The 16,171-nt window shown below is 46.7% G+C and overlaps 1 protein-coding gene across 10 annotated transcripts in view; it reads right to left on the bottom strand.

Annotated features, from left to right (window-relative positions):
- Window positions 1-16,171, bottom strand: part of GRIP2 (glutamate receptor interacting protein 2) — a 246,199-nt gene that overhangs the window by 53,371 nt on the left and 176,657 nt on the right. For 7 of the 10 annotated variants that reach the window (XR_010833891.1, XM_067002992.1, XM_067002984.1 and 4 more), the window contains exons 2-4: window positions 5,010-5,090; window positions 2,132-2,267; window positions 1,185-1,330 (exon numbers count right to left, since the gene is read on the bottom strand). Coding sequence is in view for 9 of the 10 variants with exons in the window: in XM_067002992.1 (XP_066859093.1) it covers window positions 1,185-1,330; window positions 2,132-2,267; window positions 5,010-5,090 (363 nt within the window). In the remaining variant the exon portion in view is untranslated. The remainder of the gene's footprint in view (window positions 1-1,184; window positions 1,331-2,131; window positions 2,268-5,009; window positions 5,091-16,171) is intronic. The other 3 variants (XM_067002985.1, XM_067002988.1, XM_067002991.1) reach the window with 1 other exon arrangement.

Genomic DNA, 16,171 nt, shown 5'->3' with positions numbered 1-16,171 from the left:
TAATCTCATCTGAGAGAAGTCACTATTTCAGTGTGCTCTTCCTGCTCAGAAATGGAGACATTTTGCGTCGCTGCTATTGATTGAGCCATGCGGTATTGGCACTGCTCCTTAGCTGCTAAGGACAGCTTATCAGATTCCTAATAGCCAGGCTCACAGCTAAGCAAAAAGGTTATTAAGAGTTGCCATCTCTACATGGAAAAACTGAACCATAGGGTTCTGTGGTTTGGATTATTTATTTATTTATTTTTACCAGGGCTGTATGCAAAAGCTAACTAACATTTCCAGCAAAACAGAGGGGGATGAAGAACAGAGATTCAAATAATTCAGATTTGTTTTTTTACTTCTTAGGGCTTTATATGGTCATCTACATATTCAGTATCTTTCAGGTAAAGGCAGCAGCTACAGCAAAGCTATATAGTTTAAGATGGGTTGCCAGCTGGGGTAAAACGTTTGGATTTCATTAGTTGTGCTTTTTCCTTTTTTATTTTTAGTTTTTCTATTTCTTCTGCCCAGTCATTCTCTGATTGACCCTCTGAGTAACTGAGTGAGTAATAACCAGGGAGATCATTTTCACAATGATGACCGTGATGAAAAACTGTACTGAGGTATTTGTTACAATCAGACAAAAGAAACCAGTGCAAAAGCGCAGTCTCCCACATCGGGACACAAGCCCTGTTTATGAGGTCTGCGCCTGCCAGCCTCTGCCAGGGGCCCCTTAGCTTGAAGGCAGATTGCTTCAGCTTCCCTTCTGAAAACATCTAATATTTCAAAGCATCTTGAGGAGTAAATGCACTTGCTGCAGTTCAGAAAAGAGGAGCTGGCAATATATGCTTAAAACCGAATAAAATCTCCCATAGCCACGTTCCAAAAGGGAAAAAGAAAAACACGCTGAAGTAGCATCAGGAGGCAGATTGGCCTGTGCTACCAAGTCACTCGGAGGCAAGACAGATCTAATCAGCCATCTCCTGCCGGTGTGCATGAACGGGCACCCACTGTGCTGGAAAAAGCACTCTGCTCTGACCGCACGCAGCTCTGCAACATCCACCGCGAGCAGACGAAGGCAGAACATCACAGTGCCCCCGGACATTACCCTCGCCACGATGGCTCAAGCACGAGTAAGCCCATCTGCACCCCGGGACAAAAAGTGGCCAAGAAAAGAGAGCAGCATCGTCAGAGGCACCCACCGGCTGGCGGCAGCTCATACTCTACTTCTAGCACTACCCTTTCGCCCACGTTTTTCAGCAGGCTGATGATCTCGTCGTGCCGCAGCTTGGTCAGGTTAATGCCATTCACCGACTTGATGTAATCCCCGACGTTCAGCTGGTCACTTCTGCGAAAAAGAGAAAGCAGTGGTAGGACACAGCCTCTGTTACGCTCAGGCTGAGCATGCCTGGTGAACCTTTGGTAACTGCAAGATTTTGTGAACAAGCCACCAGCGTTGGGCTGATCTTAGCTGTCTGACTGCATGTGCCTGCTCTCAGAGAGAAATGCTAAAATCGAAGCCATCCCTTTCCCACTGGCAAGCGTTCAGATCTATACATCCAGTAACAATCGCTGTATATACGTTCACAACCTCTCTTTTTGTTGCTCAGTTCCCGTTCGCATAGAGCAATCAGTCAAAGAGAAGCATACCAGGAGCTGTCTGAAATAAAATTCCAACAGGAGAAAAGAAAACATCTTGCCTTTTGCCTGTTTTCTACAAAATTGTTCAATTACCCTTTCCCTTTATCTGCTTCTTGAAGCCTTTCTTCTCCCGTTCCTTTTCTGAGCCAGTAATGTTACTTACACACTCAGTATTCAGAACAGATACAATATTAAACCACTTGGCTTGATCAAGATGTATTGTACCATGCAGCTCTCCTGACAAGGCTGCCTAATTTCACAGAATCCCAAATATCCCTACACAAAATTTCAGAGCATAATTGCACAGAGCATGGGAAATAACTCAAAATAGAAGACATTCGACTTACTGAAGCAACAACTTCGCGTTCTGAGACACGTGAAAAAAAAAAAAAAAAAGAAGCCGGGTGCCAATTAGTTTAATTATAACCATATTCATTCAGGAGCTAGAACATGCAACTACTCCCATCCAGCTTTCCCAAGCTCCCTGTGCCCCATCTCCGTTTCTCACCTTGCTGCCAGTCCTCCCGGCCTCAGATTGGAGACCCTTGGCTTTCCGTCTTTGTCCGTGCCACCCGAAATGGTTAACCCAAGGGTGCTTCCTTCCTTCTTGATCAGCTCCACGATGGTGACCCCTCTGAACTCTTCTGAAAGATCAGGAATAAAGGCAAACCCCTCAGTGGAAGGCACATTCCTTCCAATCCCAAGGAGAGCCTTTTCCTACGGGTGGTGGGAGAGCAGATCTGCCATGATTTATACTGTTAGCAGGAAGAGAAAACTTCTCTTTGAATTGGAATTGTGAAAGAGAAGTGTGTCTGGCGGACCCGCAGGAGTGGTGGGAAAGCATTGCATGCGGGTCTGGCAGGCAACACCAAGCAGGGCAAGGCAGGGGAGTGAAATGATGAAAATATCGTGTTTCCAGGGTGCTGGGAGCCGGGCAGAGTCCCAGGGAGATTACCTCAGGAGCTATGTTTTATACGGACCGGGGTGGGTGTTTGGAGGGCTGCATGGCAGTCACAGTTCCCAGGTAGGAGGATGCTGTGGACCTGCAGCAGCTGCCTGGATGGACAGAATAGGGTGGATCTTAAATACTCTGATTTAAAAAACATCCTGAGATGTCAATGCAGTTGGGAGGTAAAGAGCATAACGTGGGGAGGGGTGGGATCCTGCTGTCAGCAGGGGAAGGCGCAGGAGGCACAAACTTCGCTCGTTCACAGCAGTGTCTGCACAATCTGCATCTGGTCCGTGTCAAACTTTTTCCATACTAACCACTGCATGTCCATCTGCCGTTGAAGCCATGAGACACACACAAACGTAACTGGTTTCACATGAACCACAACCCCAGTATGTATGGGCAGGGTCAGGTTTAGGGTGCCTGCTGCACCAGTAGCACTCCTCTGTTTGCTGCAGGCAGCGTATGTTTTACCTTACTTTAGTCCAACAAGACACTCTTGCTTGTCTAACACCTATGAATCAAGCCTGACCTGATGCCAGCTTTGGTCCCATTACAGCGCACCTCTGGGCTTTATAAAAACAGCGTCCCTAAACTATTTGGATTTTTGGATTTGACGTGGAGGAGGGAAGCCAGCAGCAGCCCAAGGAGAGACCAAGAGCTCTGCTGACTTGACGGAAGGCAGCTCCGCGTTAATCCACACGACGGCACTCGCACTCTGCTCAGAGGACGACTAGCCCCGGGACAAATGAGATGACTTTCATCCCTTGCCAGAGCCTCCTCTAAGAAGCTTTTATAGAATTTGTCTACAACATGATCCATCCACCTCCACTCTCTCTGGGTACTGAAAACCCTCGCAGTTTTACAGGAGAAAACCAGCCTCCCTCACGCAGGGCAACCTCCTCCAAAGCCATGCAGGAGGAGGCGGTGATGGGCACTGGCAGCAAGTGGACAAAAGCAGTGCCATGGCTGTGGAACAAAACCCAAGCGGCAAATGACCCACGAGATCATTCACATAGCAAGCCCCACGAGGCTTAAAGGAGGTGCTGTGCTTTGAGAGGGAACATTTGAAACCTCCTGCATGCTATGATTTCCAGAGCAAGGCGGGTTGTCTTAAACAACACACTGACACAGCAGATCTGTGCTCGTGCAGGGCTTCCCTTCTCTGTCCTCTTTCACTGGGAGAAAACACGTGTCGTTTGGCACCACGGTGCCTCATCATTAGCACACTGCTCCTTGTGTAATGCCATCGTGACTTGAGAAATTGCACCTCACCACGTCCTGCCATGCACTACCTGTTTTGTGAAGTGCTTCCAAGAATAACCCGTGCACTTGATTAACACAAGTGGAGAACCTCTTTGCAATCTAGCACCAGTCTGGAAGGCATTCAGGCACTGCTGGGTCCCTATTTAACGTGGTAACGGCAGCTTGTTGCGAAACGACAGGTCCATAATGCTCCTGCTCTTTAAGCTCAAACAGCTTTGACCCCTTGCCAACTCAGTAACCTAGTTCTCCATTCACCAGCCCAGGATCCCAGGGGTTGCCAGAAACTTTGTGGGGGCTCCCCACCATGCTGGAAGGAACGCCATCCAGCACTATCCTGCAAATTTCCTCTCAGCTACAGACGTGACTGATCAACACAGATGGTGCCGCGAGGGGAGATTATTAGCTCTTCAATGGGGTTTAATTTTGATCCTTGAAAAGTGTTTAAAATGAGAACTCCCAGAGTGCAATTACCCATTGTTGTGGGTTCAAGGAGAAACCACTGCTCTGGAAAAAGGCAGGTTCCTGAGATCAATCTATCAAGGTAAACAATAAGGGACAGCAGCCAAAGCCTCCATAAATCTACTGCTGCTATCAGAGACACACACAAGATGTGAAAGTGAGCTGGTTAAGCTGGATCTGGTCCTTCAAGACATGGCCTTTAAGTGCCATAGGGAAGTAATCTTGGATTTCTTCTATTGGCAATTACGCCTAGATTTTGATGTTCAAATGACAAAAGGGCCCTGCTCCCTCCCCAGGCTCTGCAACACACAAAACCAAATCTGGGTTATTAATGGTCAGAAGACAAAATCAAGCCCCGTGCTTTATTAGGAAGGAGACGAGCTGCCAGTCTCCCCCTGCCCTGCAAGCCTGATGTGGCAGCATTTCTTTCCTCTCTCCTTTGCCATTATTTTCCTCTTTGCAGGTGTCAGCTGAGGGCAGGAACCGATCCTTACCCAGCTCACTGTGACCACCATTAATGGCTCCACACTGGACCACACTTGCACCAGGACCATACCACCCACTGCGACTGGCTACTGCCATCCATTTCTGCCCTCCAGCAAAAGCCTTGCTGTTAGATACACCAAAATGGGGGGGTTACTCTTTTGGGGCAAAGCCAGGTAAAGCGTAATGCATGCCCCGAAGTGTTGGAGGAGTGGGTCCCCTCCTTTACCTGGGATGCTTTGCCTCCTGGAGACCAGGGCTGCATCCATCCCGCCGGAGTCCTTGCTCCCCTTCGAGTAAGGGCCATCATCTGGGGGCAGAGCAAACACAGAAGCTGAAATTAGTGTCAAAAGCAACAAACAACAGCAAAACCACAGCATTTCAAAAAGTTTGTCCTTGTTGACGCTGGAATTAGGATCAGGACCCCATCACAGACTGTGGGTGAGAAAAATCACTGCCAGCCCCGGCTTCTCGCTGCGTCACGGGGGCTATCCAGCCTTTTAGGGATGGAGGGAAAGAAACAAGGCAGCAGTGGTGCAATAACATTATCTGATTTATTCCTCTGGGAGCTAATCCGTTAGGAGAGAACGAAATTTCCTTGCTCCTGTAATTATGTGGAACAGCTGAGGACAGAGAGAGCCGTGGCATTAGTCTGACAAGTTTTAAGCCTGTCATTACGCTTGTGAAGAAACTTATGGTCTCTGGAAATGGAGTTATACATCTGGACACTAACAGGGCACTAAATCACTATACTTGAACGAAATTGCCTATTCTTATAGATCCCATTATTTCAAAGTCACATTTTCCTGCTGCTGTTCCAGCCTCTGTACAGTACAGAGAGCACCTTCTCTTAAGAGACTTTAAAAAAAAAAAAAAGGAGGAGGAGAAAATAGTGTTATGCAGTGTAAATGCACTGTGCGGCATAATTTGAAATTTAAATGTAAAGTATTTAAATATCTCTGTATTCTCCTATTGGAAGACACCTATATTGCAGAGAGGGTATCTGCAGAGAAGAGAGCATGTTTCCACACATTTAATTGGCATATATCTAAAATGTCTGTTTTTCTGGCATTTCCTAAAAAGCTGGGGCTTTGTCAAGCAATAATTTCCAGTAACTATGCAGTATCAAATAACTCCCGTTCTCAGTGCCCGCATCCCTGGATTGCCCTTCCCAATTCTCCAGTAGCCGTGAAGGTTTAGAAGTTGTCCGTGACAGCTTAAATACAGATTACCGAAAAACCCAGCCACATGCTCCTGTCCACAGCCCTCCAGTAACTCGTATTTCAGTTACAGAGGAGTTTTTGTCTCGCTGTGTACAAGGGGAACAACAGCTTCTGTTCAGTGGTCTGTCCACAGAGCAAGCAAAACTGATGTTAAGTTTGCTGGCAGCCCACTTTCCCCACAAACAGAAAAATGATGGTGTAAACTGAATCATGTGGGTTACGTTTAAACACCAAGAGCTGGAGTTTACTCAAGGGCTTGAGCATTTTTAAAAGACAAAATGAAACATGTTTCCATATAAGGTAGTTTCCAAAAAGGCAAAAGACATATATATATTTCAATTTTAATTCTTGATGCCCCAGCTGAAGTAACTTCACAAGTTGACAAAACTCAGTGAAATGTTTTGGCTGACCCAAACCTGTACTTTTAAGCATAAAAAGCTTAAGCTGAAAAATAAGCACCCTTCAGTTTTTCACCCCAAGTTTAGCAGCCCACAGAGGGATAACATGGATGTTCAGACCTCAGATTTTTCTCTCTTGTCAGTTTGAAGGCTTTTCCACCACCATTAAACTGAAGATTTCTAATAAAGCAAGAATTAGCACTTGGCACTAGACCATCAGCAAGCAGTGCCAAGTTCAGTGAACATTGAACCTTGGTACCCAAGCAGCCAGGACCTCTGCAAAACGGGGGAAGAACAAGGCTCTGCCTTTCAAAAGGAGGATAAAACAACACTGCCCTGACCACGGACTTCTCTCAGCATGACTCAATGCTGACAGCAAAATCAGCAGCTATGGCTTGGCTATTACAGCAAGCGCCGAGTCAAGGCACAGACTTCACATGGGTGCTGGTACAGCCTGGCATCAACGCTAGGAACAGAAAGCCTGAAAATTAAATTTGCATTGTAATGGCAATGGCCTTTCGGGTGATGTGGAAGTCAGGGACAAGGTTAATCTGGGCTTAATGACTCTGGAAAGTTTAATTTACTCATGGCAGTTTGGCTCTAGCAGGCGAGTTTTTAAAAACAAAGCAAACCCAACTGCCACCTCCTCTTCTGTAGGCGTTCAGTAACAATAAAGATTCAGAGCTTTTACTCTTCACCTTTGTTGGCCATGTTCATCTTAATTTCTATCTTCAGCAGGTTTTCCTAATGTCCTGCCTTACCCTCTCTGTCACACCATGCCTTGCACAACTGCAGAGTCAGAAAACCGGGATGGTTTGGGAGTACAGAGCAGACGTCCCCCGGAGGAGCACCAGGATGCCAATCCCATTGCTGCCTACCCACACCGCTCAGCCCAGCAGCTGTAACCTCCCTTCACTTTTCTCCGAAGTGCGGGAGCATGTTGGAGGAGGAACCTCGAAACGGCAGCTCAGGATACCCAGCACGAGGTTGCTTTGTCAGCACCAGAGCTGGGTCTGCAAAAGGCACCTGCGAAATACCCCGGGACCCTCACCTTCCATGCGAGAGCGCTGCCCTGGGTAGAACACCCGAGGGAGCGTCGCTCTGCCACCGACAGGAACCCAGCACTCCCGGGGAGCCACGCAAGATGGTTCGGAGCCAGCTCCCTAATCTGCTGGCAGAGGAAAGCAGTCAACCATCTGCTTCGCATAAACACACCGCCCTGGACCAGACAGCCGCCGGCACTCCTCTGCGCTTCACTTCCCCATCGCAACCCCAATCCCTATCGATACGAAACCCCGTTTTGCTGTCCCCCTCCCGGCCCCAGCAGCTGCGGGCAGGCAGACGTGGCTGCCATTTCAGCAAGCCAGCAGCTCGCCCGTGTGCAACACGCTGCCCCTGGCAGCCCAGAGCTGGGACCCACGCTGCCGGCAATTCGCACCGAGCCCCCCGCGTCCTCGGCCACCGGCTGGGCTGGCAAATAATTAGCACCACAGCTCCCCTTCCTCTATCGCTTCTCCCTTCCAGCAGTTGATTATGCTAAAAATGTTTGGTTTTTTTCACTCATTATCTGGCTAAAATGTTTGAAGAGGAGAGGAAGCTGCCACATGCCACCTGCCGAAGTGCGAATTGGCATTTGCTCGCATTAGCATCCCCACCGCGCGGCTCTTTGTTCATTTTCAGCCCATTTCCTGCTCTGCCACTCAAGCTGGTATTAATGGGGACACTTTGGGGGGGATTACTTTGGGTTTTAAAATAAGGAATTCCAGCTCTTTTTGCTCTCTCCCTGTCATTTCCCCTGCCTAGCACAGCACCGACTCGGAGGGAAGGCAGCAGCCTCTGCTCAGCCAACCCAAAGGCAGCGCCAACCAAAGCACTGAAAATTCATGAATCTCTCCAATCCCTAAAATCAGAAAATAAGGTATTTTTTTTTAAGCCTCTGCAGATTCTTTTTACAAGCAATCCGTGCTGGAGCCATTAGAGGTGTATTTTTCAAGCTTTTTCTCACCCCAAGCAGGCCAAGATTTTTCCAAAGAAAATATTCTGTAATTAGTGTTTTCAAGCAGCGGTGTTGATGCCAGCCCTAGACCTTTCAGAAAAGCTCACCAAGTACATAAGACTCTCAATAAAACTGAGCGCACAATGCTTTCCATACACTGATACCACAGGAGTCTGTCAATACAGGAAAGTTCCCCTAAATTCTTTTTCTGCACACAGCCCTGAGCTTTCCTTCCCTGCAGCAAGTGTTGTAGAGTCGTAACGTACCTCATACAGTGCCAAAAAAAAAAAAAAGAGGAGATAATCCCACCTCGTTCCCTCAAAACCAAACTTGACAGGTGAAGAAGAGAAGGAAAAACATCCCCTGGCTTTAGCTGAAGTTGCAGCTTTTCCGAGTTAAATTCCCAGTGAGATGTGAGCACAGGCACCAGGATCCTCTGTCATCAGCTAGGTCTTAAGCCAACCTCTGCAAAAAAATAAGCTTCCTCGGAAAGAGCACTGATTTAGGAGTTCATTATCCCTGCCTGTGGGGGTAAAAAAGGAAGGGTTTTTCATTTAGAAGAGTTATTAGCTGTGTTATTAACACAGATCACTTCTTAATGAATATCGTCACTGGCTAAACAAGGCTCTGGGACAATTAGGCTTCCTGTCTGCGACTTGTTCAGATTCCTCGATCGTTTGAAGACAGTTCCCGCAGAGACAGTGCATTAATCTTGTAGGAAGACCAAGAGGTAAAACCTCCCATTTGTTTAATGGAAAAAAGACAGTTGGAGACAGTTATTTCACCATAAGGTAATTGCACTCCTTGTTTAGAGAAATGAACACTAAAACAGCGTTCAGAACCAAATGCTATTCATGCCAACGCAAGCCAGTATTTTTTGCTAGAATAAAAGCCCAGGGCTGGAAGCAGGAACCCAAACAACCAAAACTAAGTGGGATTTGATCCATTTTGAGGAGTTATTTCTGCAAGTCAGAGGAGAAATTCACCTGCAGTCAGATAAGGAGCAGTGAGGGGTGCGTGAGAGGGCGTCAGGTAGCTGCAGGGGGTCAGCCTCCTGCTGCAGCCTCCTGGCAGCTGCTCTGTAAGACACGGGATTTTAAAGTTATCTGAGTGCCTGAAGATGTAGACGTGCTTGAAAACTAGATTAGAATCATCTATCCATACCTTTAGGCACCTTTGGGTTTGGTTTTAAGGCTCTACGCAACCAAAGCTCCAGCACATCCCTCTCGGAGGACGTTGGGTTATTTCAGCATCGCCGTGCAGGTGGGGGTGGCTGCGTTTGGCCTGTGTCAGAGCAGCACGGCGGTGGCTGCCCGTCTCCCAAGTGCTTAGCCTTTACCACAAGAGACAAGCAGACACGGAGAGGCAAGGGCATGAAAACAAAAAGCCCATTTTCAATGCTGTTACAAATAGGTTGCATGAAGCTAGTTAATTACAGAGTCCAACGCAGCCCAAGAGCTCCCACCATGCCTCTGCTTCAGCCAAGAGCCTGATTCCACAACAGATCCCACCCTCCTTGGAGGGTGGCTGGGATTTTCTTCTGCTCAATTAAGTCCAAAACTCCTTAGGCCCTTGGAAAAGTCGTACATGAGTTCGCATAAACAGAACCCAAACAAATGTTAGAAAAAAAAAAGGAAAAGAAAAAGAAAAAGAAAAAAAAACCTGCCAGGGATCTCCAGACTGCATTTCCTAGAATACCGCAGAAGTTGAACTAGAGTTCATGCTTCTGCCCTACATAAAACCAGCCCAAGCATACAGCAACAAATATTCTCAATCCTTAGGCAAGGCAGCCCATGCTCCTGCAGTGTGCTTAAAGAAGAAAGAAGTCACTAACGCTTTGGGATTCCACAGCACAAATTCATTTTGATGACAATGACTGCTGTGCTGACTGCTTCCGAAAGACAAATAATAAATAAACGTAGCCTTTTAAAAGACACACTATTTTCTTCTCCTTTATTCTCCAGGATTTGGGAGTACACCAGCTGAAAAACCCAGTGCCCACCGCAGCTCTCATCTTCACCTCCACCACAGAGCATCTGAAACACAGCTCTCCCCCGGGAGCTGCTCAGACCCAGGCTGGGGTTTGAAACGTTTCTTCCCTTCTCTGCACCAGGCAGATCATCCAAGAAGTCTCCCCTGATCGGTGAGCTCAGACTGAAATAGACTGAGCTATATTGGGCGCAGCCCCTCCCTAATTTCATAAATCTACGTACCACCGCACCTGTGGCACAAATGGCAGGGGCTGCCTGTTGCTAAGAATTGCCTCGTAATTTTCCCTTCGGTGGCAATAAAGCCCCTTACAGCACGCATTCATGAGTTATGCAGAAGACAAATGAGGGCTTGGGGAAACGTTTCCTCTTTGACTTTTCTTACCACAAATTATGAGAGCACAGCCAAAGAGGACGGTCGCACCACATACAATACCCGTGCTTGCTGGAACAAAGTCCTCGCCCCAAATAAGACAACTGACCTTCCTCCCATTTTCCCAGCTACTTCTGGTGGGGAAAAAAATAAAAATGTCCCAAGAGTGTCACCAAAAGGCTACCAGTACCTGTGCCAGCCCCACTGCAATGACGCTTTGCTCCCTTCCCTGGGGTGGGAGCATGCCCGCAAGCAGAGGCTGCTGCGGCATCTCCTCCTCCTGTTGTGCAGCCTTTGCTCCTGCCATCAGAGCCAGGAGAACCTGTCCAAACTTTGAGGTTATTCCAGGAGGAAGCTGTAAGTCTGAATTCCCCCTCCCTGATACACACAGCACGAATTCCATCTCCCCACGCCCTCTGCGTCTCCCCTTCTTTTCTTCTGAAGGCTGCACTCAGTTATCTACCAGCCCTTCTAAGGCACGTCTAATTTCATAACCACCTGCTGCTTTATTCTCAGGAAACGGATCTGTAAAAGATACAATAGCCTATTGTTCAACAGAAACTCCGTGCTTTGTTCCTCTGTGTTTTTTTTCTTTTTAATAAGAAACCAAAATTACTTTTAAAGGAACAATTTGTTTCAAGCAACCATTTTCAAGCAGAAATGATGTAGATAATTATTTGCGTAGCAGTAGCCGTTATGAGACCAAGCTACGGGCCACAACATGCCTCTGCTACCAAGCAGGTTGGCTTCCAGGAGATATCAGAGCGTGCTTCTTCCCCCTTGCAAGCCCTCAACATGCTCCTAACGCTGATGGAAGGAGACTCCTGTGTCTCACAGAGAAGTGAGAACAGAATTTTAACATTTAGTCAATCAGGAGATCTAATTTGTGTGTGTGTGCACAAAGCCCATTTCAGCTGGCTCTGCAGTGAAGCCAGGCTTTGGAAAGATTTAACTCAACTTTCACGGGATATCAGATACCTCCCAAGGGCTGATCCAAGCCCCATCTGATAAGAACGAATGCTGGACCCGGCTTGCAATACCAAGATGAAGCATTCCTCCTGCTTTCTTTAAATACACAGCATTCCATAAAAAAGCATAAAAAGGGAAGAAATGAGAAAGACGTGATTTAAGAACCTGCAGCCGACCTGCCATTATAGTCTTGTTTTCATATGGCAGAGACATTGCTACAGTGCATTGTCTGCCACCCGTTAGTGCTTTGGAAGCCGCCACAGAGCAACTTCATCGAATCAGCGTATCTGAAGGAGGGTGCAATAGAGGACCTGGAAGCAGCTGGTTATTTCCACTCGAGCTATACTGAAAGAAAGAGGAAAATACTTGAAAAACTGACCAGAAAATTTTTGTTAAACACACGTCCTTTTTCTTGTTATTTCTTTCTTTTTTTTTTCTTGATATTCTATGAAAATTAACTTTGCAGGCTGCCTGTCCCTCCATCCATCTACTGTCCTCTTGCACCTTTGGAAGCCAGTGGCCAATATCCTTCAACATGTGGGGAGGGAGAGCAGCCTGAAAGAGGATTATAGTCCTGTAACTTTCATTACAACAGTGTTTTGAGTAGAAAAGTCCCAAAAAAGCAAAGCAAAGAGAGCTGCTGTGTAAATAGCTCTAGACCAGCCTCACCACCCACCTGCTTTTACGTGGTAAGGATAAGAATAAGGGATATTGGGTGAGAACTGTTGAAAATTAGGGTTCATTTATTCTTCTGCTCACAGAGGAGATTATATTGTTGTTCTGAAGTAGCCTGGGGTTTCTTTTCCTTCTCTAATTTAAAAATATCAAGGACAACTCTTTCCCCATTCTGGTGAGGATATGCTCCGTGCATTAAGTCAGGTTCACTAACAGCTCCTTCAAGGACCGCATAGGCTGGGTCCTTAGCACAAACAGCTTTCCCCATACAAAACCAAAATATCTTCACCTTCGTCCATCTTTTCCAAAACATCCTCAAAAAAGTCCATACGAAAAAGGTCCCTTTCGAAAAAGGTCCCTTTTCACCCAGAGAGCCCTCTTCACTTCCATTTTCTTAAGCACTCCCCCGCAAGATTTGCATTTCTAATGTAAAAGAACTGAAATAGAGGAAGGGAGAGAGAGACTCCCCCAAATCCCTCTCACCCTCCCAGGCAATTTTATAGACAGCTTCATCACTTTATGTTTATGAACGAGGTGCTGGCAGGGGAAACTACGCACCTCCTCACCCCCTTGCAGGTCCCGTCCACGCGTGCGTGCACACAATATGCGCAATAATTTTGTGCAAGTGGGACAAGAATAGTGCAGAAACCAACTCAATGAGATTATTATTTCTCAATGGTTCTACTGCCTGAAATGATGTTATTAAAGTTACATTTTCCAGTCAATTTTGCAATTTCTTTTGTTAAGCACTATAGACTGTACTGGGGAGAGCCCAACAATAAGCTAGGAAGATGAAATATTGCTGATCTCCTGATTGTGTTATCTGAAGAAACTACCTTTCAAAAGTAAAAAATTAAAGAGGAATAAGATACATTTTCAGACTGATCTTTTGTGAAAGTTATCCAAGTGAGCAATTGTAATAGGGTGAGAAATGACCAATAAAGTCTGAAGCCGTTCCCAAGGAAGAATGCCTCTCTAGACACAACTGGGTTTATTAATCTAGGCAGCAGGCAGCAGTAAATCCTAGCTGGCAAGGGAATACAATTCTCCCCATTAACTCCAAGCAAGCTTCCAAACTTTTTCTTGAATATGGAGATGGATAAGAAACGCAGCCGGCTGAATCCAGACCCTGGGGACTTCCCTTCTTTCGAGCAACAAATACCCTACTAAATGACTGTGGAGTGAAATCAAATAAAAAAGACAGCTCTATTGTGGCTTTTCAAGCAGATGAAATTAAATACTGTCAGTTTATTAGACCATAGCACCCAAATAATTGGTGCCATCTAAACCTAGCGGCCACTACTGCCTGCTTGTTTAAAAGCCCTGGAGTTAGTCAAAAAGCAAAACCAGGCTTTGTTTTAATGAAAAACATCACACAGCTGCTTTCACTGCACAGCGTTTGGCACTAAGCTGCCTCGCAGCAGGAAAGGTTTGTCTAAAGGCACACGCAGGCAGGTAAGCTTTCCTTTTGAATGCATCAATAGTTAAAATTTATAAATGTCCATAGACAAAATGTTTTGTTTTCTGAGCACCAAAGACCTCTTCCTTAGGAAGAAAACCAAACCAACCAACCCTAAAACCTGGTCAGTCCAGACCTGGCTTACCTAGCGCTGGGAGTGCACGCAGGGAGGTGCAGGGAGGATACGGGGAGGCAGGATCCAGGTGCCACCAGCAGTGCTGAGCACAAAGCACCCTCGTGTCATGGCCCTGTTGTGAATACGTGGCACAAGTCAACAGCATGGGAAGAGCAGGACGGGGGAGTCAGGACTTCCACCTTTTGAAATGGAGATCAACTTGCTGCAGTGATGGCGATAAGAAATTCTTTGACCTGTTTTGCTTTTACAAGCTCTGTTTTGGTCCCTGTGATCTCTGCATTAAAAGCGGTACCTGTTGTCTTCCATCCTCCAAGGTCTCATCAAAGAACTCTCAAATCAAGAGGTTAACTTCCTGGTGGAAGGAAACTGCTTCTGGCTCATCAAAAAGCCTCATCCTGATTTCCACATGAGAAGCATGCCCCAAAGTCTCCCAGGAAGGGAAGGGAGGGAGCTTCAGGACCACAAAGTAGTGCTACACTGAAGAGAAGAGGGAAAGGCAATCTGACCCCTGAGCCCAAGCATCGGGTAAGAGCATCTAAGTCCTTAATGGAGAGATAGGAGAGCCAGAAATTGGGAAGGAAAGCTGTAGAAAATCAGCCTAGATGCGGGAATGTGGGTGTGTGTCCTCCCTTTCCACCCCATGGAAAGAATTAACCTGCTGGACATTGTGTTACTGAGCATCTTATGACGGATGGGAAGCTTTCTAAAAATCATTCGGCACCCCTCTGACAAGGGATTTGGAGGATGATTCACAGTAATTGGGCTAAGCTCTTTGACCTGTACAATGCAGGAGCTGAGACCGGACTGTGAATGGCTCATTTGGACTGAAAAAAAACGGTCTTAAAAAAAAAGAAAATAGAAGATGGCCATTTGGGCTGAGGCTAGCTGAAAAGAGAAAACACAGTTCAGTAAAAGGTCATTTTCATCCACAACTTTTATCCGTGATTCTGGCCAGCTCAGATCTTGAGATCCCATCCCCACCTGAAGAAGGAGGATACATCAGTGTTTCTCCAGCAGAGCCAAAAATCAGCGTGTGCCCTGGTTCCCTGTGCTACCTTTCTCTGCTCAGAGGGGAAAACCAGAATACCCCTCCCCAACAGATACACAGATGAGAAGGAAAGAGACAGCGTGAGCTTTGAAATAAAAAATGCCACTGGATATCCCTGAGCTTGTAAATTAGTCAGTTGAGACAAGAGCATTTTCCTCTGGGCTTTGCTACAGCTGAGTAACCTCTCCCACTTTGGCAGGGATGTGGCCAGTAGAAAATTCCTTGTAGCAGGCAGTAGACAGGGCAGAGGAAAACCCACTGGATTCTGAAGAGATTCTTAGATAATGATGAGTTGGGGAAAACCCCTTCCTACTAGGGAAAAAGCTCCTTCTGTGCTAATCTCTGGGAGTAACTTCAGTTGGACATCAGCAGCCCCTGCACCAGCAAGATTTAACAAGGGGTGTGCAAGGGTAGCCCGGCAGGCTGGCCGCGAGGAAGGTCACCCTGCCCCTGTCCAGGCTGCCATCCTCTCTCTGCCCCCAGCTACAAGCCTGCACTTGTGCAAGGGAAGGACCAGAAGAGGAAATGAAGAACCAGATCTTAGAGGCTTGCTGTGCCAGGTCAAGAGGTGGTGGAGACTGATGCAAGCGCATGCGTGGTTTGAATCAATCTCAGGGACAGCAGCGAGCAGAAAACTCGTGCAAATCACAAGAAAACAAAGCAAAGCAAAACCAAAACAGTTAAAAAAAAAAAAACAAAAACAAGCAAATTAGGCAACAGAAGAGAGGCACTTCGATGCGGTAACACTTAATAAAAGCTTGAGCAAGGGGTCTAGGGGTGAACTGAGAAAACAGATTTATATGAAACCCAAAGGATGCCATCAGCACTAGCATGAAAGAGTCAAATAAACGATGAGAAGCAGGTATCAAAGCTGCCCATGACCTTATTTGCTACTGCCCTGATCTCACCGTCTCAGCAAGGCTATGGCTTCAAAAGGAGCAGCGAAAAATCAGAGCAGTCTGGTGAACCAGGACAACCCTGGTTCTTTTAGAGGACCCCAAAGAGAGCCAGTACTGCTGGAAGATTGCATCTTAAGAGAAGACACACAATGCAGTAGGCTGCAGATCAGGTGCTTTATCCTGGATTTGCACTGCATTCTGATGCAAAGTGTTTAAAAACCGGTGGG

Source organism: Anser cygnoides, chromosome 10, assembly GCF_040182565.1.
Source record: "Anser cygnoides isolate HZ-2024a breed goose chromosome 10, Taihu_goose_T2T_genome, whole genome shotgun sequence".
Classification (NCBI taxonomy): domain Eukaryota; kingdom Metazoa; phylum Chordata; class Aves; order Anseriformes; family Anatidae; genus Anser; species Anser cygnoides.
This window is presented reverse-complemented; position numbering and strand designations above follow the sequence as displayed.